The sequence below is a fragment of the Peromyscus leucopus genome, chromosome X (genome assembly GCF_004664715.2).
Source record: "Peromyscus leucopus breed LL Stock chromosome X, UCI_PerLeu_2.1, whole genome shotgun sequence".
Classification (NCBI taxonomy): domain Eukaryota; kingdom Metazoa; phylum Chordata; class Mammalia; order Rodentia; family Cricetidae; genus Peromyscus; species Peromyscus leucopus.
Window position 1 is genome coordinate 89,263,197 of NC_051083.1, and position 24,290 is coordinate 89,287,486.

General features: G+C 38.5%; 1 protein-coding gene across 2 annotated transcripts; it reads right to left on the reverse strand.

Annotated features, from left to right (window-relative positions):
- Positions 1–907: 907 nt before the first annotated feature.
- LOC114683870 (melanoma antigen preferentially expressed in tumors-like) lies at positions 908–12,086 on the reverse strand. Of its 2 annotated transcripts, XM_028858233.2 has the most exons (5): positions 11,924–12,086; positions 7,330–7,384; positions 5,263–5,562; positions 3,739–4,323; positions 908–2,952 (listed from the first exon to the last, which is right to left on the reverse strand). In XM_028858233.2, the coding sequence occupies exons 3-5, from the start codon at positions 5,550–5,552 to the stop codon at positions 2,439–2,441; spliced, it is 1,389 nt and encodes a 462-aa protein (XP_028714066.1). In that variant the 5' UTR covers positions 5,553–5,562; positions 7,330–7,384; positions 11,924–12,086; the 3' UTR covers positions 908–2,438. The 2 variants fall into 2 exon arrangements, with proteins under 2 accessions (XP_028714066.1, XP_037055088.1); XM_037199193.1 differs by lacking the exon at positions 11,924–12,086 and having other exon boundaries at positions 7,330–7,539.
- Positions 12,087–24,290: the final 12,204 nt, after the last annotated feature.

Here is a 24,290-nt window from a genome sequence, read left to right on the forward strand (position 1 = left end):
CCTACGAATCACTTTAATAGATAGATTTCATATCCTAGCAGGTGTTGCTCTTGTTCTAGTAATAATAACTTTATTTGCTTTAAAATGTGTTTTGGTCTACTTACATAAGATTGTAAGACAGATAGAAAAAAAGACTATATTTACTGTGAGCCTGCATAACCTTTAAGATAATTGATTTTTGTATAAAATGGGGGATCTGTGGCTGCACTCCCACTGGGCTACACCTGGTCTGGGCTCCAGAGAGTAGCACCTAGCCCTAATCCATCTTTTGTTTAACTGATACCTTTTGTTTCTTTTGTTGCCCTATGTGAATCTTGTCTCAGAGTCTCCCAAGGATACAAAGGCCTAAGCAAAACTTGGATGGAGAACCAGAAAACTGTGGTACCTGATGATTTGAGGAATTTGCACTTGCCAGTATATTTTTGGGAGCTTCTTCCAGGTTGTTTTGAACATATGGAAATCAATTGGCTAAACTGTAATATAGAGAAAAAATGACCTAGGTGAAGGGAAAATTTCTCAGTTCTTAAGAGACTGGATTCCCTGCAGCTGTGAAAGGCTCAGTTCATTATTAAGGTGCCTCTGAGTTTTCTTTCTGTGTGAACCCACACACCCATGTTGTGACACTTAGCAAAATATAAGTGTAATCATACAAGCAAACTTTAGTTTTGTAGATAAATTTTCATGTTTTATATCTCTAAGATATAGTCCAATATCATCTCAATACGTGAGAACTATGAACAAAATTGTGTAACTTTTAACTGTATTTTTGCTTGGCTAATCTGAAATGCGGTGTTATCATTTAAAAATTGAAACAATATAGACATATTATTGTTTTTGCTTTTTATTGCTATATCTTTAAAATGCAGTTAGATTTATTTAAAAAAATAAAAAGTAAATGGTTATTTTTGTTTCTTTTCCTTATTAAGTAATTAAGAGCAGTGGTGTTGACATTTCAGCATGACAGGAACGAACTAAATTTTATACACTATGTCCTTGCAATGCAGTGTATTCCCATTTCAATACATTCATAACATAAATACGTTGCTTATTAATTGGTTTGACATGCTTTTCTATGTATGGTAATCACATTTTGGAGTATCAAATATAAAGGACTCCATATACATATTTGCTACACAATATTACAGCAATTGTGTCAACTTTAACAGAAAAGAAACAGCAGAATATTCAAACAGAATCATGTATACCATGAAGGATGCCATGTATCCTAAATGTCTCCTAAGCTAATATGATAGAAGGTGGTCTCAAGTTGATGGCTCCATGGCAGGTGGGTGAAAATTTTGAACAGGTTTTAAGTTCAAGAACAGTTTCCAGGGCAGGTGGTAGAAACTTTAGAGCAGGCTAGTTTAAGGAGGCATATCAGTGTAGTCCCACTCCTGAAGGCTGTACAGAGACTCGGGCTCCTGCTCTCTCTGCTTCCTGGCCTCATGAATTGGAAGGATCTCCCTCTGCCACAAGCTCTTTACCATTTTCTGCTTTGCTAAAGTTCCAAACCAGTACAACAAACAATTACGGTGATCCATCTAAAGCAGGGAAACAAAGTTCTCTTCCTTACTAGTCTATTATGTCAGGCATTGTGCACAATGACAGAAGGCAGACATCAAGCAGATGTTTGAGAAAGCCTCCAAGATGGTAACATTGAATCCATGAATTCTGTTGAGAAGAGTCAACATCATAGAGTCCACTTTGCATTGAACAGACCATGTAACAAGAACAAGGAAGATAAATAGGGGCCCAAGAGTGTAAAACAACTTTCTTCTATGCACTAATGAACGGTGGAGGAATAGGTAAACCACAGAAACATTCAGCCTCTGAGTGGCTTGAGACAGGGACCTTGTCTTGTCTGTTCATTCTTGCTGCCTACAATAATATCGCAAACCGATCCTTGGTAAATGAGTATGAAATAAAGAAAAACTGAGCCACTCAATGCGTAATGGGCACAGATTCTTTTTCTCACTGTTAAATCCAGATGGTTTCCCATAAGCAACTGAAAACATCTTAATATAGAAGCTTAATACAACTCAGGGGATAAAAGCATCAGTTTCAATAACTACCTGCCCTCCAAAAACATAACCAGGAAAGGCTAGAGTGTCATGTCTGCAGTCAAGTGCCCAGAAGTAAATCTCAGTGACGACAAGGCTGTGGTAATTCATGATATAGTCTTTCCAATTCTTCTACCTAAAACTTTAGTAGAAAGGATGAAGTACTATCAAGAACAATAGTCAAGAGACACACAGACACTCTCAGAGTCCTCCATCTTCTTCTAAGTTATTCTCTATAGAAATCAGTTACATACCTATATTTTTAACTGTATTTTGCTAAAACATAATAACCTTATATATTCAGTCTATGGGATCAAGAGAAAAACATTTAATACTTAAAGGGAACATATCAATGTGAAACTGTGTTGGACTATAAATTTAATCAGAGAAAGTCATCCAATGCATGTCGTTCCTTTTTGCCTCTTGTAGCATTCTTTTCAATCGTGCCTGCACATCAGCAAGCTTCTGTCGATCTAAACTGTCTTGATAGTGCCATCTCCCATAGCAATGCACAGGGATAGGATAAAACACATATTTAAGCTTCACCAAGGATGTTAAGTGCTCAAGAATTCTCATTAGCATAGTCATGGTAACTGGATTAGAGGAAAAGTTGAGGATTCGGAGTTGAGAACAGCGACTTAGTGCAGAGATGAGAACAGAGATTGTAGAGTCTGTTAAAAGGCAATGATTGATTGCCAGATGTTGCAAGGTGCTAGAGTTATTCTGCAAAAGGTTATAAAGGGGTTCATCATCTTCCCAGTTCATTGGGTTGTTGCTGATATTCAGGAGCTTTAAGTGGTTGGCTTGAGGGCACTCAGACAAAAACTTGAAGTCATTGTAAGAAAGTTCACAGAATGGTAGATGTAAGAATTCCAAACTAGCTGGTAGGACTCTGCAGGGAGGAAACAGAAAAGTATTTCTGAAAAATGAGGACTAGAAGAGGGAAACTATATCTATGAATTTAAAACAAACTATTTTGTACATGGATTGCATCAGCAACAAATGATATAAGCTTTCATGTACTTAATAGACTTGTGGGTCTATGAAAGATACTTTACCACCCTGACAAATACTATTCTTTAACACCTGTGAGCGCTCTGACACTGTAGCTGGTGACTACAAGATTTTCTGTGATGCTATTAAGTACAGAGTGATATATATTGTGTGTAAAATAGACTTAGTGGAAAATATTATCTGCTTAGTAATTACAATATAATCAAAGGTAGAGGAGCAACCAACTGGAAGCTCCTTTGGCCAGTCCCCAAGTGACAGCCTCTACAGTCATAGCCTGAACCTTGGAGATTTTCCTAATGCTCTGACATTACTGTCTATGGGTAGATGGCTATGTGCACCTGTGCCCAACCTGAAGTCTTTCTCTCAATTCCTCCTCTTCATCTCTCGATGGCCAGAGGAGGACTGCATTTTTCTCTTCACCTTTATACTTCTGGAATGAGCACAGTGCCCGCACATGCTCAGCTGACTAAGGTTTTTGTAACCCCATTTTTCTCTTCAATTACAGAAACATACCCTTCTCTAGCTGTTTTTAAACTCCCAGCATAGCCCATGCTGAGGTGGAAAGAGAAAGGGCTATGGGAAGCTTAAGAATATCTAAGAATTACTTCTCTCATCTTAAAAACAGGCTATTATTGGAAACTCGGTATCCATCCCATACCCTTACCTCAGGACATTTTCAAGATGATCTGTGAGGCAGAAAGAGGACAAGTTGAGCTCGTTGAGATGGTCCATACGCCCAAGCTCAGAGATAAAATTTTGAAAGGTTTCCCCATTCAAAGATCTACAAGTGATTTTACACAGACAAAGTCTTTCGAGGTGCACCACCTGAGCCAGAAGGGTGGTGACCTCACTCAGAGAAGCCTGATCAACTGCCAGGTGATCAATACATTTCAGATCCAGATGATGTAGGGTGTTTCTACAGTCACACACTTTGTCTATTTGCAAATCTCGGCAGCACAGGTGCAAAGAGCCTGAGCTCTGCTCTACTTTATTCAGAAGCAGAACCAAAAATTCAGTTTCCCTTAAGGTTCTATCAAGGGAAAGGTTCACTAACAATTCCATAGCCTGCCTGGAGGACTGAGCCTCAGGTTCTGAACTTGCCATACTACACTGGCCTTCGATTTTCAAGATAGAGTGCTCAGAGTAAGCACAGGAGTGAAAACAGGCAGGTGACTTAGTACTGCTCTCCGGACAGATGATCTTGCAGCCAACATCCTGCCTTAAATCTAGGATCCTCAGTTTAGGGCTCCTGTAGGGAAAAGAGAACACAGAACACTAAGAGGTAGCAAACATTAATATAACAGAGCAGGATCACTGATAACACATAGTGGCAAAATCATCTTTTTTTTCCTTTTGTTATTCCATATACCAGCTACCAGCAAGACTTTCTTATTCAAATCCTTTACTATTTTCTATGATCAACTAATGCTCACAAGTCTTGCTATTCCTGTCTTCTATGAAACATCTCCATTACGTATCTCTATCAACAGTAGCCTCACTCACATCTATTACAAAATTAAAACCCTTTGCAAGACATCAGAGTTTTTAAGATAACCTCAACTGACGTACCAACCACCTCACATTGATTTTCAGCATTCACCATCAACTAACTGTGAAAGATTATCCAGTCCTCTCTCGCAACAGGCTACAGGATAATGTGTTGCTGCTATCTTGCCATACACCCATTATACACATTCTTACTGAAAAGCTGAGTTCTTGGGAGTAACATGTGAAGACCATCAAGTGTGTCTTTCAGTTCACCATGTTTCTTGTATGCTTAATTTTCTAGCGTGGAGACAAAAACGGGCCAAGCCTTTACTATTGCGGTCAGTGTCTTCTCATGCCCATCCACTGAGGAAGCAGCAGTGGACAACAGAACAAAATTCTCAGTAAACAGCACACACTATTTTCTCTTTTATTCTCCACCAATCCTCAGCAGTCTTAACACTCAGGACTTTCTTCTACGTAATAGTAACACCATAATGCGAATTCATCAACAGTGCCCTCAGTTGTTTACATTCCATACCCAACCTTGTAAGACAATTGTTCTCAAAGTGACCTCAACACTGGACCATCAGTCCCATAGTCTTTTTCACTGTTTCACTTTTTGCATACTACCTTTGGAAGAGTAGCAGGCTGTGGCATAACCTCCTGTGTCTTACCACATCTCTGTTATACAGGATCTTACCTAGAAGCTGAGTTCTGGACAGGTAGGAACTGAAGACTCTCGACCATGGCTTTCAGGAGTTCCCGCTGGGACTCCCGAGCCCTTAATGATCCAATGTGGAGACACATAAAGGGCCAAACCTTCACCATTGCTTTCACTATATTCTTATGCCCACCCTTGAAGGCAGCAGAGAACAATGGAACAAAAAGCTCCCTTGGTATCACCTCGAGAGCGTGAATTGCTGCAGGCTCATTATTCAGTAGATGCTGTATAGAAAGATCCAACAGTGTGGGCACTTCCCTGTTGTCCATCTTAATGAGCCTGCAGGAGGGTGAGAAACATTAGAAAACTTCACAGATGGCCACAGAATCTTCTTTGCATCCATTGTTAGCAATATAGCTAACTATTTGTAGAATAAATAAAACAGCCATTCTAGATACCTGCCTCTATTTGTAGGCAAAAGAAATTGGTTTGTGAGTGTATTAAGGTCTATTTGTGTATGAATAGACATAAAACCAACTCCTTTACATATGTGTATACACAAATATTTGTAAGTGATCAAATACCAATAGAAATGAGCACTAGGTTAGCAGAAGACAATTTTGGTCACTTAGCTACCTGACTCCTGATATTTCATCTCAATAGTATAGAAGCCATCACAAAAGAAAGGGTAAATCTATTCAAAAGTGATGCCATCATCATTATCTTGGAAATATAAAATACTAAGACATCCTATTAATTGTGATTAAAGAAAAAAGTATGACATCCCAGCCCATGACTTGTCATACTTGGATCACCTTTGTGGCATATGAAGAAACACCAAAATTGCAAGAGATATGCACGAAAGAAGATGGTTAGGGGCTTCAAACTGACCTGAGCCTATGGTCAGAAACACCAGTCCCAAAATAATCCTAAAATACAAACATGTATCCTAAAGATAAAGGGAGACCCAGTGTAATGAAGCAACTCTCCCAAAGATGTCCAATTAAATCCTTAAGTTCTCTCCCTTATGTAGTAACAGACTACCTGAAAACAGAATAGAAATTCTAAGCATCTAGTAAAGGTGCCACATCAGATGTTGAGTTGGAAAAAGAACTATATGACATGGTTAGCGTAGATTAGAGGAAGGTATGGGAATACAGAGTGAATTCCATTAAGATGTGTAATTAATATATCTTAAAAATGAATGGACTCGTTATTTTGATTTCTTTATATATTTTGAGGTCTTTATATATTTTGGAGATCAGCCCTCTGTGTCAGATGTGGGGTTGGTGAAGATCTTTCCCCATTTTGTAAGCTGTCCTTTTGTCTTATTTACTGTGTCCTTTGCCTTAGGACAAAGAAGCTTCTCAGTTTCAGGAGGTCCCATTGATTGATTGTTTCTCTCAGTGTCTGTGCTACTGGTGTTATATTTAGGAAGTGGTGCCCCACGCCAATGCGTTCAAGGATCAGAATCTATCCCTGATGCATGAGTGGACTTTTTGGAGCCCACTACCTATGATAGGACACCTCGTGCAGACTTGAGGCAGGGGGAAGGGCTTAGACTTGCCTCTACTGGATGTGCCTCCCCATGGGAGGCCTTGTCTTCTTATGGGGGACAATGGGGGGTGGGTTTGGAGGGGGAGGCTGGTGGAGTGGGAGGAGGGAAGAGGGGGATCTTTGATTGGTGTGTAAATGAATGAAAAAAATTTTCTTAATAAAAAAAATGAATGGACTCAATGAGGAAAGAACAAAAAAGAACTAATCTCAAGGTTGGTTGGGAAGTGATCAGAGAGCTGAAAAATATAGTGAAGGGGAGTTGAGGAGGTGAATATGTTCAAAATATACTGTATGGAATTCTCAAAGAATTAATAAAATTATTTAAAAAATAAGTGCGTGGTGTCATATAATGAAAACTTGAAACTACAGTCTTTGAAACAGTTTCTGAGAAAGTGTAAAGTCAAAGAGGGTGTGAGAATCATCCAAAGAAATCTGGCAATTATGGAGAGGAAAACAAAAGGGGGAAATTAAGAATCTGACAAAGCAAAAGAAACACAGAATCAGAATGTTCATAACTTAACCCTTTAATACCCAAAACAAAGAACTTACTGTAAAGAGTTGTCCTCAGACCTCCATAGAGTTCCTTGACATGTACTCCCCTGCACTTAAACACATCACACAAACACACAAACAATAATTTAAAACTAATCCAAAATCAGAGAACAAACAAAAAGGAAGTGTCAGGTTAAGGAAAGGTAAGACCTTAAAGTTTCAGCAGCCTCCTCTCTCACATAGGCTTCTTCTGCTGGGTGGGATAAGAATGTCCTGAGATCAAATCCCCAAGAAAAATATCAAGATCCTTTCCTTCTCAACTCTTAAAACACATATGAGATAATTGTATGGACATCAGCAACCTCATAATTTACAAACTATAGAGTCCCTGAAGAGAGGGAGCACCTGCCCCCTATAGGTATAAAAGTTATGAATACATAGTAGAGGTTCGTGGGACACAGAAAAAAAATAAGAGTTCCTAAAAGGAAGAGAGTTGTGTCAGATAACTGACCTTTGACTGGTCAGGGCTCAGCACCAACCTAAAAGTCAATAAAGGTGAAAAAATCCAAAGTCAATTCTCAGTTGGCGTACTCCAGTAGTGGACCTAGAAATAAGCACAGTTAAGACTTGGACATTTAAAACATTTGGTTTTGCCCATTGTGTTCCCTCCTTTTCTTTCCACTATTCTTCTGTATCTTTGATACTTTACAGCATTCTCAAACCTTCTAGGTTTTATTCCTTTCCGTACATTTAACTAGTTTGGTTCACACATTTGTAATTATGCACTCCTATCATTGTCTCTTTCCCCTCCTCTTCATCACATGCTTCCCCTTTTTCCTTCTCCACTTTCTTTTATTCAGCATTGCTTCTTCTTAGGTTCCTCCCACCCTACCCAGTTCATTTAGTTCATTTACTATGACCACATGGAACCCATTCAGGTTTAACCTCACAGTTCACTGCACACTGTTTTTGATTCCTGTTCTGTTCTCATTTGGGCTGGGCAGTTGGAGTTAATAATTTTATGTCTTTTTATGGACATGGTCTATATTGGTGTTATAACTGCTGCAGTGGTGACTTTTGTCTTCTTTGAATAGTACTGGAGATTTGGCTTGCAAGAGGAGGCTGCTCCCTAGTTTCTCCAAATAAAACTCGAAGAGAAACCAATAGTAAATGGTGAAGAAAATATAATGCAGATGCACAAGTAATAAGAAAAGCAGGAAAAATGATCATAACCCCTCAAATGATAAAACTAAAGACAATGAAGTGGTTGAAATGCTGGGCTAAGAATTCAAACTCCACATGAAAAGATATTCAGAAATTTCAAAGAAGATACAAAGTAGTAGGTGAAGGAATCCAACTAAGGACATAGAGATGCAAACCAAAAACATACATGAGAACACAGCAAAAAACTGTGAGTTTGAAAACAAACCAAAAATAGAATTATTAGGACTAAAATAAAACTATCAAAAACAGCAGTGTAGAAAGGTTCACCAGCAAAGTTTATCAATATCAGTTAACCTAAAGAACATTAGAACTTGAAGAAAGATTGAAGCAAATTATATATTTAAACATCAACAACATAAAAATAAATAAATAGTGAAGGTAAAACTCAGAGAAGACCTAACTCAGGTCATGCAGCCTGCTCACCAGCCCACATTAAAAACATCATGATCAAGTTGGGTTCCTATCAGGGACACGGGGTAGTTCACGTTACACAAATCAATAAAGACTATATACAGCACCTAAATACATTCAGAGCAGAGATCACAGGATGATCTAAAATATGCAGAAAGGTGTGCTTGCCTAAGCAGGGCACATCCTAAAACTGGAAAAACAGGGAGAAAAGACCTTGAAAAAGCTAAAGACCTGTTAATGACAAAAGCCCTGAAGATTCTAAGAGCACACCTCAACATAAAATGGTTCTACGTAACAAACCTATAGCTAACATTATACTAAATTGTGAAGACCAGGAACCATTTTATCTAAAGTCAAGGAATAAGACAATGGGATCTGCTCACTAAAACCCTTTTCAATATGCTGCTTGAAGGATTTACCCACATACAAAAGAAGGAAATAAATGGGATAAAATGAAAGAAGAGGTTAAGTAATCTCTATGGGCAAGTGATGTGCTCATATGGTTAAAAGAATACAAATACTCAAACAAAAACACTAATGTGTACTTAACACTTCCACCAAGGAAGGAGGGTGCACAGTAGCATAAAATGCTGTGCAGTCCATAGTGACCCAAAACCATGATACTGAGGAATAAATCAGAAACACAATCCCATGCACAATGTTTTCAAAAATTTACAATAACTAGGAACAAACCTAACGGATGGAGTGAAGTACTGAAAAATGAAAACATTAAATCACTGAAGAAATGGAAGGAGACACTAGAAGAGCAAAAAGCTTCCCACTCACATAGATTAGCAAAATGACCATGTTACTGAAAGTTACACACAGATGCAGTGCAATGCCTTGAATTCCCAATTATGTTTAGCTCAAAGGAAACCAAGTCCTAAAATGCAGGGACAAGAACAGACCAGAAGTAGCCACAGCAATGCTGGGGGTGGGACAACACCTGCTCTCAGATTACACTATGGAGCCAGCAACAAAAATGAATGCTCCTGCAAAAAGAGAGATATGTAGACTTCTGAAATAGAATAGAAGACTCAGAAATAAAACCATACAGCCACAGCCACTTATGTATTTTTAAAGATGCCAAAAAAACAAACACTGAGGAAAACTGCTTTCACAAATGGAGTGGGTAAAACTGGCTAACTAAATGGATGATCATTCATCCCATCCCTCACTCCTCAAAACGAATTCAAAATGGATCAAAGATCCTAATGTATGATGGGACATACTGAAATCTGTAAAAAAAAAAAAAAAAAAAACACGAGGGAAACATTTTAAGATACAGGTGTAGCACAGTTTTTCTAAAAAAGGGACTCTGGAAACATCTCAGAAAATAACAAGAATTGATGAATGAGATTGCATGAAATAAACACGCTTCTGCAAAGCAAGGACATAAGTAACTGTGAAGAGGCAGACATCAGAATGGCAACAATGCTTTTCCACTATACATCTGACATGATTAATATTTACAACCTATAAAGATGTCAAAACTTAATCACCAAATAAAGGAATCACCAAATCAACAAATGGCAAATGCACTTGACAGTTCTCACAGGAATACAAATGGCCAATAAATTAATTAAAAATGTTAATCATAGCCATTAGATAAATGTTCATCAAAAGCATACCAAAACCATACCTTCCCCAGTCAGAAAGGGAAAAATCAAGAAAACAAATAAGAACAAATGCTGAAGTGAATGTAAGGAAAAGGAACAGTTACACTTGGTGGTGTGAAATTCAAGAAGACAAACGTAACATGTGTTTTCTCATATTCAGTATTTAGACTTAAATAACTAGTCACACATATATGTAACATATATGTAGATATGCACATAACAGTTCCTTACTTATGCTGACCTTATTATGTTCTCCACCCATCTTGCTTTTTCTACAATCCCTTACTCTACCCAAGCAGTCCTCATTTTACTTTTTATTACATATGTACATTACATGTAATGAACTATACATACATGTATGTAAATGTCCTAACAACATGCAGCATTGTGCACACTGTGAAAAATTGTGAGACCCATCCAAATGGACAGAAGTTTGGGAAGTGTGCCTGACCAGGAATCTTCACATATGTTGAGCTTGTGAAGTCCAGTGAAGACTGAGGAACTGCCCTACTAAAACTGACTGTGGAGAAATGATGACTAATTTCACTGAGGTATCTTGAATGGAGTCCTGGAATTCAATGACATTATTTGAATAAATCATCAAATTCAAATGAAATATGTAGTTAACTTATTATCCAGCAATCTCTTTGTTTTTGGTAATTTTTTGGATGTATAAGTTATGCATACTAGGGAAATCTGGGTGAACATTTTCTTATGCACCTAAAATCAGTTTATAATTTAAAGGAAAATAATAAATAGATCATGTTCTGAGATACACATCTGCAACACCACCATTAAAGAGACAGAAGCAGGAGCATCATAAAGGCCAGTGAGTGGTTACATAGCAAGTGTCTGACAAAGTTCCAATGCATTTCCAAAGTTCCAGAGCTCATTATACTGAATGAAATCACACTCTTCTACATCAGTTATGAAACACAGGTACATGAGTATGTACTTGCTCTTCAGATGTGAAAACCAAGTTAAAATATCAAATACTGTAGAAAGAAAAATACATATCTACACAGTTCAGTCCTTACTGTTTTAAAGGACTTGCATAAAAAAGACATCACACCACATTATCCCTGGTTGATGAAGAAGTCCAAATCGTTATACCGCAACTGTGGAAATGCCACCAAGTCCTCAGGAATATAAATCTTTGAAGAGGAGGAGGGAGGATGTATGGAGAACTTTAAGAGGGGGTAGGAAATGGTTAGTCACATAATTGAAGCTATCACCATCTCAGGAAAAAACCACTACCTTCCTAGAAACCGCCACCACAAAAGAAACCTATGCCACACGTGAGCCGATTCTGAACCCCTGAGTGATCATCCATCAAGATCACAGATTAATCCCTCTACCCTGGCCATTAACCTCACACAAAGACTATTGTAGTTTACCTAAATGTTAGGGTCCGTTAAGTCCTCTGACTTTCCATGTCCTCAAGAGTAGCAGCCACTCATTTTCTAAGAGACGTTCCCGGCGGCAGGGATACCACAGTCTTGATGGCGATTTCCCTCGCAACTGTTGGGCCTTCTCAATTTAAAGCAGCTGCTAGGGCATTCTGATTGGCTCCTCAGAGGTCAGGGTTCTTGTTTCTAGATCCTTCCGCTATGCTGTACCATGGACCGCATTGCCAGCAGGTTCAGAATATGTGCCCATCTGCCTCCCTAGATATTCTTAGATAACAACTTTACCTATTAAAAAAATTAAACTTTACCTATTAAAAAATTAATCTATGATGAGACATAACCACTTCCTGGCTACAGTTTCTACTAGGCCAGGTCTCAAGCTCAGATAATGAGCAGTCAGAATTAGTGGGCAGGCACAGTAGCAAAAGGTTTTCATTTAAAACTCACTTATTGGAAAACACAGTTTTAACGTAGCACTTTATTTCCTTTTGACAAAGAAACGTGCCAAGGTGCCTTTAGTCAAAAAAATTTGGGGAAGCTGGACAGGATCTCTCCTTGTTTAAGACAAAACTGAGGAGCAAAGGGACATATTACTTTCAAAAATAAAACTACCAAGAACAGCAACAGACAGCAGATAAATGAATCCTGGACAAGGATTAAAAAAAAAAAAAAAAAAAAAAAAAAAAAAAAAAAAAAAGGTGTTCTGATCTCTCTGCAAAGAAACCATTATATTACTTATCTTGATAATTTAAGAAGGGTAGACTATCCACTCATCTTAGAGTATTACTGTCAGTAGAAATAATTGTCCCTGTGGTGGTTTGAATAGAATCTTCTCCTGTGGGAGCCCGTTCTCAGGTTCCTCGTGGCTTTACCCAGCAGGTCCACATAGAGGATGATTAGGACCACTGGACTGAGTGCAGGTGTCTGAGATGGTCTGCACTTGGCTGTGCTGGGGGAGGAGGTCTTTTGCTCCACCCCTTGGCGTCTCTATAAAAACCCTGGGGCAGAGACAGTCAGGGGGTCGTTGTAATAGGTTCCAGGTCCTCTCGAGGCTATCATTTATTTTCTGTTTATGGCTGCAAGAGTCTCCGCAATAAATCCTTCTATCTAATATTTCCTGCTGCTCGCACTCAAGAAAACTCTGGGGAACTGTGGGGGTGGTGGGTAAACGCCCCACAGAATGGCGCCATGAACAAAGACTAAAGAAAAAAAAAAAGGGACTAAAGAAAAAAGGGGGGACAAAAAAGGGGGGACTAAAGACAAATGAACAGGGACTAAAGACAAAAAAAATAGGGACTAAAGATAAAGGAAAATAATAGTTTTATTACAGAGTTTTCGGTGAAAGTGCTGAGTCAGCCCTGCCAGTGGAAAGACATGCCGGTGTTATGGAAAATATATTATTGAGAGGCAGGGGTTTTATTGAGAGGCAGGGGTTTTATCCTTGAGAGAAAAGGAAAGTGGACTGGAAGGATGTCCGATGCTGCAGCGAAATTCTCTTCTGTCAAAAAATTTTCTATCTTCTATCCCTTTCTCAATTTCTATCTGTGAAAAATAAGTATAAGGTATAGGGTAGTAATATAGTTTATGAAAAACTTAGAAGTGTAAGATTGTGTAGGAAAAATAAGTAAGGCAACTAGACAGAAAAACTCATCAATTTTCTAACTTTGGGGGCTATGAATGCAAACTGGGGAAAAATTTTTTTCTTTGAGCTTTACAGGTAGTAAAAAAGCTCTTTGAGCTTATAGGGAAGAAAAAGTTTCCTATGGAAGCTTTTGACCTGGGGACAGCTGAAATGCTAAGTCCAAGCAGCAGGAGAAAGTAATTTCTCCCTGAGGCAAAAATGGGGGTGTAAAAAGCCAAAAAGTTTAAAGTTCAGAAGTTTTGGGAAAAGTTGATGTTTCTCCTGGGGGGGGGAGAATCTTTCTCTTAAACTATAAAGCTTTTCTTGGAAAATTTTGGGGGGGAAATCTCTCTAAAAAGCCTTAATCTTTCTCAAAAGCTCTTAAACTTAAAAACTAAATTTGTCCTTGTGAGAGAGGACAAAAATTAGAATCACCTGAAGATATTAGTATGGGGACCACCTGTGATTAGCTCTAAGGGAAAACAACAAACCTCTTAAGACAGCAAAACCTCTAAGTTCTCTTTCAAGCTTTAAAAATCATCCCTGCAATGCAGGAGGCAAGGACAAGTTTTTAAAAACCCCTTCTAAGCTCTCTCTTCAAGCTAGTAAAAGACAGTGGGTCAGAGTACCCTGAGGGAAGAGTAAGTACGCTTGGGGAGAGTAAGGGTGAAGAGCTACAGAGAGCCCAAAAGGGCAGGAAACTTTGCCTGAGAAAAGCAGAAAAGCCAAGCTTTTCAGTGACAGCTGAGCTGAGGCATCAAGGGTTTTGTTGGAGTGAGCATTTCAGAATGGAAAGGTGCTCCTAATCGTCCTAATGCAAAGATCCCCTGAAGCAATGCAAACTGTTAGCGTTGAATCCTCGCTTCTGACCAAAAACCCAGAGGTGACTGACCAGGGTCTCTGAGTTGGAGTGCATTTCGGGGATACTAGGGTTCCTGCAGTTGCAAACTTCCTGGAGCACAGAGCTGAGGCAGGAAGGTGCAGGACCCAGGGGAAGATTGCTAATGAACAAAGCAAAACTAAAGCCAGTAGGAACGACAAGTTGTGTGCTTTCCTACAGGTCCCGGGTTGATAGGTCCACAGCTGCAAAAAGAAATCTGAGAAAAGCTTTCCTATCAGAGAAAGGACCTTTCTGGGAAAACAGTAAAGTTGAACTGTGTCTGAAGCAGTTGTGCTGCCGAGTCAGAACGATGTCTGGGGAAAGAGTCCAGCCGGGCAAAACAGAACTATCCAGGAGTAAAGCTTTCTTTTCTGTCAGAGAAAGCACGTCTTTGAGAAAAGCTTTTTTTCAACTGACTCCGGTGAGATGAGGAGTGTAACCCTGAGGGGTGATTGTCTCTGGCATAAGCTCTGTCCTGAGCACCCAGACAAGCAAACACAACCCACTGGGGGACTGGGCCAGGTGAAGGCCTGATGATACAAAGCACCTGTCCTAATGGGAGTTTAGAGATGGCAAAAACCTCCCTTGTTAGATTTTCAGTCTGTACGCAAACAACACAGACCCTGAAAACAGAAACAGACAAAAGCCCCTACCTTCAGTAGCAGGGAAAGCCGCCACTGTAGTGTCGGAAACTGTTTCTGGGGTAGAGGGGATAAATTGAGACCAAACTGGGAACTGTCTGGGAGAACGACTCTGAAGAAACAGAGGGGACAGATTCCTCCCCAGAAAATGCATGACCTGACAAAACTGCTAGAATCTGAGGCAGATTCGGGGGGAGAAAAAAAGCCCCTACCTCCAAATGCAGCTAGCAGAGGTACAGAGCCGCAGACAGATACCTGAAGCTCTGCATCTGGGGGGGGAAGGAACAAGCAAAATGAGAATAAGATCAGTGGGAGAAATTTTCTCTGAAGGAGCTATGGAAAAGCTGTTGTAAATGATCTTGTTTTTCACTGACTGGCTAAAACAAACACAAGTCCCGAGGAAAGTTGCTATCAGAAATGCCAGCCTCAATGCCGGCTAACGAGGCAGGTGTGGTTCTGATTTGGGGGCCAGTGCCTGATGAAGGAGAGACACCTGTTGAAGCCAGCTGAGGAGAGAATAGAAATCTCCCAATGTGCCATAGCTGAAAATGTAAAATGCTTGTTCAAATCTCCCGTTGCAAAAGCAAAAAACTTTGTTCATACCTCCCGGACAAGAATTTGTAAGCAGGTCTGGTAAAAAAAAGAACTTAGAAGTTGACTCTCAGACCCAAAAAGAACTATGGGAAATGATATAAGGGACTGATATTATTATGGCCTGATATAAGGAAAATGCATTCTGGGAAAGGTAGTTTTTCCACTAAAGATGGTGACATTGCCCTGAAACACTTTTGTCAGCTCGAAAATACGTTCATGGTAAACTTAAAATACAGTTTTTAAAAGAATAAGCAGGAAAATTGTCTAAGAGTTTAAGTGTCAGTTCCAATGAAAAATTGAAAGGATTCGGAACTAGGTGCTTCGTGGTTTGGGGCTCCATTGGTAAAATGCCTTATTTACCCTAATAGCTGTGCAAAGTTTTTTACAGTAGTTGGAAGACAAAAAGCTACCTTTAAGAGCAAACAAGCCACTTTAAAATCCTTAGGAAAGCAAGAGAAAGGAGTTTATACACTGAATGTTGTCTTAGATATGAAGAAACTTATGTTGAAATTAAAAGTTCTTTGCCTTTTGAACAAACTGCCTTCCAATGAGTGATTCCTTTGCAAATCTAATAAGGAGACAAGGAAACAGGCATTCAAAAAGAAATGACTGCTTTATAGATGGGAAAAAAACTTCAGAAAATCTAGCTGTCTTACAAAATGAGTTGCTTTACCTGAAAGTTCCTTATAAAAAATCAATGCTAAATATTACAGCTGCTGATAACATCAGGAGTTAAAGCTAGTGAAGTGCAAATACTAAATCCTGAAAATGCTTTTTCTCAAAGTACACTAATGAAGGATATGTTTCATGAAAGAACATCTATGTTCTTGACTCCTTTGAATAGTAACAGTTTTGGTGAAAATATTGGAACTAACAACAATCAAGTCAAAATGTTTCAACAAATTCAAGATGCTATTCCACAAAAGAAAGCAGCCATGCTTTGTGGGCTACATTAGAGCTCACTCCAATCTTCCTGGTCCTTTAACTGAGGGTAATGCAATGGGTGATAAGCTAACAAAGACAGAAGCATTATCCCAAGTGGAAATGGCTCAACAGTCACATGCTCTTCATCAAAATAGCAAAAGCTTAAGAAAGCAGTTCAATCTTACCAAAGAAGTAGTTTGTCAAATAGTTAAATGATCTGGAGTATGTCCAAACATTTTCCTATCCCTCACTTAGGGGTAAACCCTCAAGGTCTTCTTCCCAATTATCTATGGCAAATGGATGTTACGAATATTGCAGAATTTGGCAAATTAAGATATGTACATGTGACCATTGACACTTATTCAGGATTTTTAATGGCTAGTGCACAACCTGGGGAAGCTACAAAACGTAATTTTGCACTGCTTTGGAAGTGTTTTTTGTTTATGGGTATGCCAAAAATAATTAAAACTCATAATGGTTCTGGATATAGTAGTAAGGCATTTCAACAATTTTGTACATAAAACAGGTATTCCTTATAATCCTCAGGGACAAGGTATTGTGGAAAGGGCTCATAGCAGTCTTAAAATACAACTTCAAATAATAAAAGGAAGAAATTTACCCTCAATTGCCACATAATGCCTTAAATCATGCTTTTTGTTCTGAACTTTTTGAATATGGATATCTATGAACAGTTTGCCGCAGATAGATTTTGGCACAGTGGCACCCAAGTGACTTTTGCTCAAGTGAAATGGAAAGATCCCTGCCTGGGATTATGGAAGGGTCCCGATCCTGTTTTACTATGGGGTCGAGGACATGTTTGTGTTTTTTCACAAGAGGAGAATGAAGCTCGGTGGTTACTGGAGCGTTTGGTAAAGAGCGTGGAACTAAGGAAGGTCAGCGCCAATGAGGTTCCTATAAAGGAACCAGAATGAAAGTGGCGCGATTAGTGTTTCTGAGGTTTTGTCACTGGTTAATGCAAACAGTGAGGAAACAGAGTTCAGAGCTGTGCCGCTTTTGGCTTTACTAGCTTCTTTAGAAAAATACTTTATCACCTAATAGCTGTGCAGTATTTGGCGAAGAGCTTTACAGCAGCTAAATATGGTAATTTCACCCTTAGCGTGAAGTGAAGTTTTTCAGTAGAACAAACCAAATGTACTGCAGTAATAGAAACGTTTGTCTGAATTGAAGCACTTAGGGGAACTACTATGAATTTGGGTGAAGGGACAGCCTCTAGTTAAAAGCTGTCTACCGCTGACAGTGCATCTCTGCCGGTTCCAGAAAGGCTGAGAGAACTTTGGGGTGTGGCTTCGTCCTGAGAATGTTACAATCCCCTAGCAACAAGTATCACAACTCTATAATGACAACACTCACTAAATCCCAGTGCTTTATAACAAAGCTAACTATAAACTCTAAACTTTAGAAATGATGTATGTACTTCCTGTCTAGTTAAGAGAATCTTTCTAATAGAAATGGTGATAATAATTAAGTGTAAGAAGTAGAAAGACGAAAATAAGATATGTGAGTTTGTAAAAATTCTGTCTTGTTAGATCTGTGTTAAGAAATCTTTACGTGTTTGCTAAGTTAAATATATGCTAATGGTAGCCCTATATGAGTTTGTAAAATAGATCTATAGAGTTCCTTTAAGAATATAAGCTTGCAAGTAATAAGAAGTATATTTGCTAAAGTAGTTCTATTGTTTCCTTAAGGAGTATAAATAAGTAGATGTTAATACGTTATATGTGAGTTTGTAAAATGTAAATGTTGAATGTGAGTCTAAATGCTTTGCAAGGCAAAAAATGTTATATGTGAGTTTAAAAAGTGTAAATGTTAAGTGTGAATCTGTGCTTAATGTATATGGTGAAAAAAACCTGAGATACAGAAGTTAGTGTCCTAGTTGACTGCAAAGTAGGCAGTCTGAATGGTGTTAAAAACTCCAGAAGCCAGCCGGGCGGTGGTGGCACACGCCTTTAATCCCAGCACTCAGGAGGCAGAGGCAGGCGCAGGCCTGGTCTCCAAAGTGAGTTCCAGGAAAGGCACAAAGCTACACAGAGAGAAAAAAAAAGAAAAAGAAAAAAAAAAGAAAGAAAAAAGAAGAAGCTCCAGAAGCCGCTAAGAAGCTAAGAATGGCAGATGCCAGAACCAGCACAAGGCATCCGCAGCTGAGATCTGTGGAAAATCGATGCAACACAGAAAAACCTGAGCTAACATCAAAAATGGTGTGGTTTAGAATACTAATGTACCTAAAAAGGTCTCTGGCTTGAGAATAAAAGTTCAGAGATGCTTGTTTGAACAAAAATTGTTAACTGCAAAAAGTTTTGGTTGAAAAACGTCTCTTCATATTTGGAAGTGAAAGCCTGATATGAGAATTTATTTCTTGTTTGAACTTTTTGAACTTAAAATGAGATAAAATTACAAAGATTTGGTTATGGATTTCTCATATTTGGAAGGCTAGTACCAGAATTTATCACTTGAATTTTAAGACTTAAGAAATGGGATAAACAATAGAGATTTCATTGCAATGGGACAATTTTGAGTAATGATCTAGGAACAGTTTTCTGGAATTGGGTTAAAAATGGAACTGTTTAAATGAAGAAATTTATTTCTACCTAGAATCAAGATGCCATTTTGTGTATGCATATATGCTTTATTAACTGGTGATTCATGAATTGTTTTGTGGAACTGTTTATGTAAAAATGGAATTACTTATGGAACTAGTTTTGTGTTACAAATGGAACTGTTTAAACAGAAAAGTTTGGGTTTTCTAACTAGGCTTGAGAATTGTCTTAAAATTATTAAGAAAAGGGAGAGTTAATATTCCTTAGTCTATTTATTTTAAATTGTTTGAGTGGATTAATGTCATGTTATGTTAGTAAGAAATGCAAATGGGTATACTAAAATTTAAAGTGTAAAGAGTTTTATAAAACTCTTTAGGATGTTTTGCTAGAAGTTTTCAAAGTGTTAATGGTTAGATTGAAAATATTGCTTTTCAATATGGGTTTGTAGGAATTGTGTAAGTTTGGGTTCCTCTAACTAGGTTTGAGATTTTGTTCAAAAAATTATAAAGAAATGGAGGAGTTATGAGGTTGAATTATGTTTGCAGAAATTATGTTTAACCTATTGATATTAATGCACCCTGGTTTTGTGGAGTTAAGGAAATATTTAAGTTTGATGTGAATACATCGAAGTTTTTCCTATGTTCTGTTAGCAAGAAAATTCAAATGATTAAAATTTAAAATTGTAAGATGGAGAAAATTGTTAACTATATATAGCACCATATATGCTAATTCAAATGGTTCTGTTAAGAGTTTGCTTTGTGTTGTAAGATTGAGAGAATTGTGACTATGTATAGCAATATTTATGTTAACCTGTTAATGGTAATGATGAAGCTAAGAGATTCTTTAAGTTTGTAGCCACCTTAAGAGTTTTTGGTTTAGAACGGGCTTGAGACAGCTAAGAGTGCTGTAGTCACCTTGGACCTAATTCAAAAGAGAAATGCCATCTATATCATCCTCTACTCCCATACTGGGAGGTGTAACAGCTATGGAGATTGCTGTAAGCCATTAATAGTTATTTTTTTTATATATATTAAGAAGGGGGGACCTGTGGGAGCCCGTTCTCGGGTTCCTCATGGCTTTAACCAGTAGGTCCACATAGAGGATGATCAGGACCACGGGCCTGAGTGCAGGTGTCTGAGATGGTCTGCACTTGGCTGTGCTGGGGGAGGAGGTCTTTTGCTCCACCCCTTGGCGTCTCTATAAAAACCCTGGGGCAGAGACAGTCGGGGCCCTTTGGAATAGGTTCCAGGCCCTCTCGAGGCTATCCTTTATTTTCTATCTGTTTATCTCTGCAATATTATCCACAATAAACACTTCTATCTAATATTTCCTGCTGCTCACACTCAAGAAAACTCTGGGGAACTGTGGGGGTGGTGGGTAAACGCCCCACAATCTCCAAAGACTCATGTATGTGAATGCTTGGCCCACAGGGAGTGGCACTATTAGGAGGTGTGGCCTTGGTGGAATAGATGTGGCCTCGTTGGAGGAAGTGTGTCACCATGGAGGCAGGCTTTGAGATCTTATATGCTCAAGCTAGGCCTAGTGTGACACAGTCTCCTGCTGCTGCCTGTGGATCAAGATGCTTCCTGTCATGATAATGGACTCCAGCCCCAATTAAACATTTTCCTTTCATTGTATATGTCTTAGTCAGGGTTTCTATTGCTGTGAACAGACACCATCACCACAGAAACTCTTAAAAAGGAAAACATTTCATTGTGAAGGTGGCTTACAGTTTCAGAGGTTTAGTCCATTAGCATCGTGGTGGGAAGCATAGCAGTGCTCAGGCAGACATGGTGCTGGAGAAGGAGCTGGTACATATTAATATGCAGGAAACAGGAAATAGATGGTCTCACTGGTACAGTAGCTTGAGCATAGGAGAGTACAAAGCCCACCCCCACAGTGACACACTGCCTCCAACAAAACCATAATTCCTAATAGTGTCACTCAATTTGGGGGCCATTTTCTTTTTTAAAAATTTTATTTTATTTAATTAAATTTCTTGGTTGAAAGAAATATTTATATATAAGTAAAGGAAAAAATAAGCCATCTTGAGCACAAATTTCTGGAGTATGTCCATAAGATAAAATATATCTATAGGCAGAAAAATGAGGGAAGATAAAACTTAAGACACAGAAAACAGTCATAGAAATTAAACCAGACTATTTCCCGATTCTACAGAAAAATAAATAAATTTTAAGCACAAGAGGCATTTAGACTCCAAACAGATATAACATCTCTAAGATGCATCAGAAGTAAAATGTACTGCTATAGAACATGGACAGTATGCTAAGACTAAAGAATGAAGACATAACATTAAAAGCTGCAAAGAAACATCCATGTCACTTACAAGTGACAACCAATCAGAATAACACCAGACTTCTTGGCAGAAACCTGAAAAGCCACAAAAATAGCAAATGATGGGTTTTAAGCATCACAGTAAATAAATGTCAAGTGAGATTATTATATCCAGCAGTTATCCCCTAAAGTCAGTGAATAAAGATTTTCCACAAACTACAGCAATCAGTTGCTACCAAGTCAGTATATCAGAAACATATTTAAAGGAATCCTACATAGAGAGGAGGATTAAATACGGTGTTAACTGTGAGAAAACAGAAAATAATTGATTTCATGATAGTAAAAGATACAGAAGATTATAGAAAAACCCTACAAATCAGTAAACAATCATGTGCCTGGTACAACGAAGGGAGAGAATAACAAGGCCAATTAATATTTGAATAAACCATGAAATCAACCAAAAAATTCCTTGAATAAAAAAATTCTCTTAATATTAGTAGTAATTATAATGGTCCTAACTACTGAATCTAAAGATACAAACTAGCCGACTGCATTACAAATAAGCCCAGATGTTTGGTGCCTGAGGGGAGTGAATCTATTCATCAAATATAAGTAAACTCTGAAAACGAAAGGGCTGAAGTCAATATACCAAGCTCTTGGAAGCAGGCAAAAAACCAGGTCTAGTTATATGCTCAGATCTGATAAAGTAGATTTCAAGCCAAAAAATTATTCAAAATACATAGACAACAAATAAATACTTGGAATAACCCATCAATATGCCATCAGTACTATAAATATGTGAGCACTAAGTATTGGCATACCCAATATTATAAATCAATACTGTAGCTACTCAATAATGACAATACTCAACCCTTGTCAGTAGATAATTAATCAAAACATAAAAACTGACAACACAGACATAATGCACTAAAGATAAAACAGACTTAGGACAGTGTGCTGGTTAATTTTTGTTAAATTATCAGAAGCTAGACTCATATGGGAAGAAGGAATTTCAACTCAGAAATTGCCTCCATCATATTAGCCTATAGGCAAGTTTGTGGGGCATATTTTTAATTAATGTGGGAGGGCCCCGCTCTCTGATGGGGATGCCACTCCTGGGCAGGTAGTCCTGGGTTGTATAAAAAGGCAGCTAAGCAAACCAGGGGAAGCAAGCCACTAAGCATCATTTCTTCATGGTTTCTGCCTCCAGGTTCCTGCCGTGAGTTCTTGCCCTGACTTCCCTGGATGATGGACTTATAAGCTGGAAGGTGAAATAAAACCTTTCCTCCCCAAGTTGCTTTTGGTTATGGTGTTTCTCACAGCCACAAGAAAGCAAACTAGGGCAATTATCTATAGAATATTACATTCAATAGCTATAGGATACAGATCTTCTAAGTAGCCTATGGAATATTCTGTGATATAGATATCAATTTATGTCACCGAGCAAGTAAAATTATTTAAAAATAAAAACAATATTTTCTATCTTATAAGATCATAAACCAGTAAAATTATAAATCACTATCAATGGAAAATAACAGAATTGAAACAATCCAAATAAAATTAAACATTACATCCTAATGATCAGTAGCTAATGAAACCATCTGGGAAGATGTTAAAAATTCTTGAAATCAGTTTAGGGGATCTAAGATACTCTTCCCAAGGAATATAGGCCACTGCCATTGCCCTCAGTTGCCTACCAGGACTTGAAGGTATGACCCTACTCTGGAAGACACCACATACTTCAGGCACAGGACTTGGAAGAACTGAACTGGAACCAGCCTCCAAGTCTCATCCCTAAGGACTACTTCTTATAGTATTCAATGGTGCTATGCAAGCTGCCAACAGAGAAAAGCAATCAACAGTTATACGTAGCTTTAAGTCCATTGTCTCAAGTTATTTTTCTACTGCTGTGAAGAGAAACCATAACCAAGGAAAAATATAAGAGAAAGCATTTAATTAGGTGTTTGCTTACAGTTTCAGAGGCTTAGTCCATGACCATCAAGGTGAGGAGTATGGTGACAGGCAAGCAGGCATGGTGTTGGAGCAGTAACTGAGAGCTTACTTCCTGATCTGCAGGCAGGAGGAAGAGAGGAAGTGAGAATGGGCCTGGAATTGGCTTTTGAAACCACAAGACCCACATCCCAGTGACACACTTTCTCCAACAAGGCCACAACTCCTAATCCTTCCTAAATAGTTCACCAACTAGGAATGAAACATTCAAACACTTGAGCCTATGGGAGCCATTCTTATTCAAACTACTACAGTCTGCTCCCTGGCCCCCATAGGCCTGTAGCCATATCATAATGCAAAATGCACTCAGTCCAATTTCAAATGTCCCCACAGTCTTTCAGTCTCAAGACTGTTGACAAGTCCAGAGCCCAAAGTTTCTTCTGAGACTCAAGGTAATCTCTTAACTGAAAGCCCTGTAAAATCAAAATAAAAAATCAATTTACTTCTAGCATTTAATGGCACAAAATATACATTACTACTCCAAAAGAGAGGAGGAAAGGGGCCATGGTGAGGAAACACTGGACCAAAGCAAGACTGAAACCCAGCAGGGCAAATTCTGTATCTCTATGACTGATGTTAAGGTCTTATTAGCTGGATCTTCATATCTCCCACTCCTATTATTGCTGACTACAACATTGGCTTTCCTTAATGTAGCATGATTCCACAAACCCTTTATACTGGTATCTTCCTTGAAAAAAAAAAAAAACCAAACAGACCCATGTGGCTCATGGTACCAAGTTCTTCTACTTACCTGCACTAAAACCTGGCCTCATCCATGACTTACATTAATATAAGCTTTGACTTGGCAATAGTTTCTGAAAGAATGCCCTGGTAG

Excerpts from the sequence above, each read along its gene's own strand:
- LOC114683870 (XM_028858233.2), bottom strand. The coding sequence starts at position 5,552 with ATGGACAACAGGGAAGTGCCCACACTGTTGGATCTTTCTATACAGCAT. Across the intron at positions 4,324-5,262 it reads GTCCAGAACTCAGCTTCTAG|GAGCCCTAAACTGAGGATCC; the intron begins GTAAGATCCTGT and ends TTTTCCCTACAG. Across the intron at positions 2,953-3,738 it reads CATCTTGAAAATGTCCTGAG|AGTCCTACCAGCTAGTTTGG; the intron begins GTAAGGGTATGG and ends TCCTCCCTGCAG.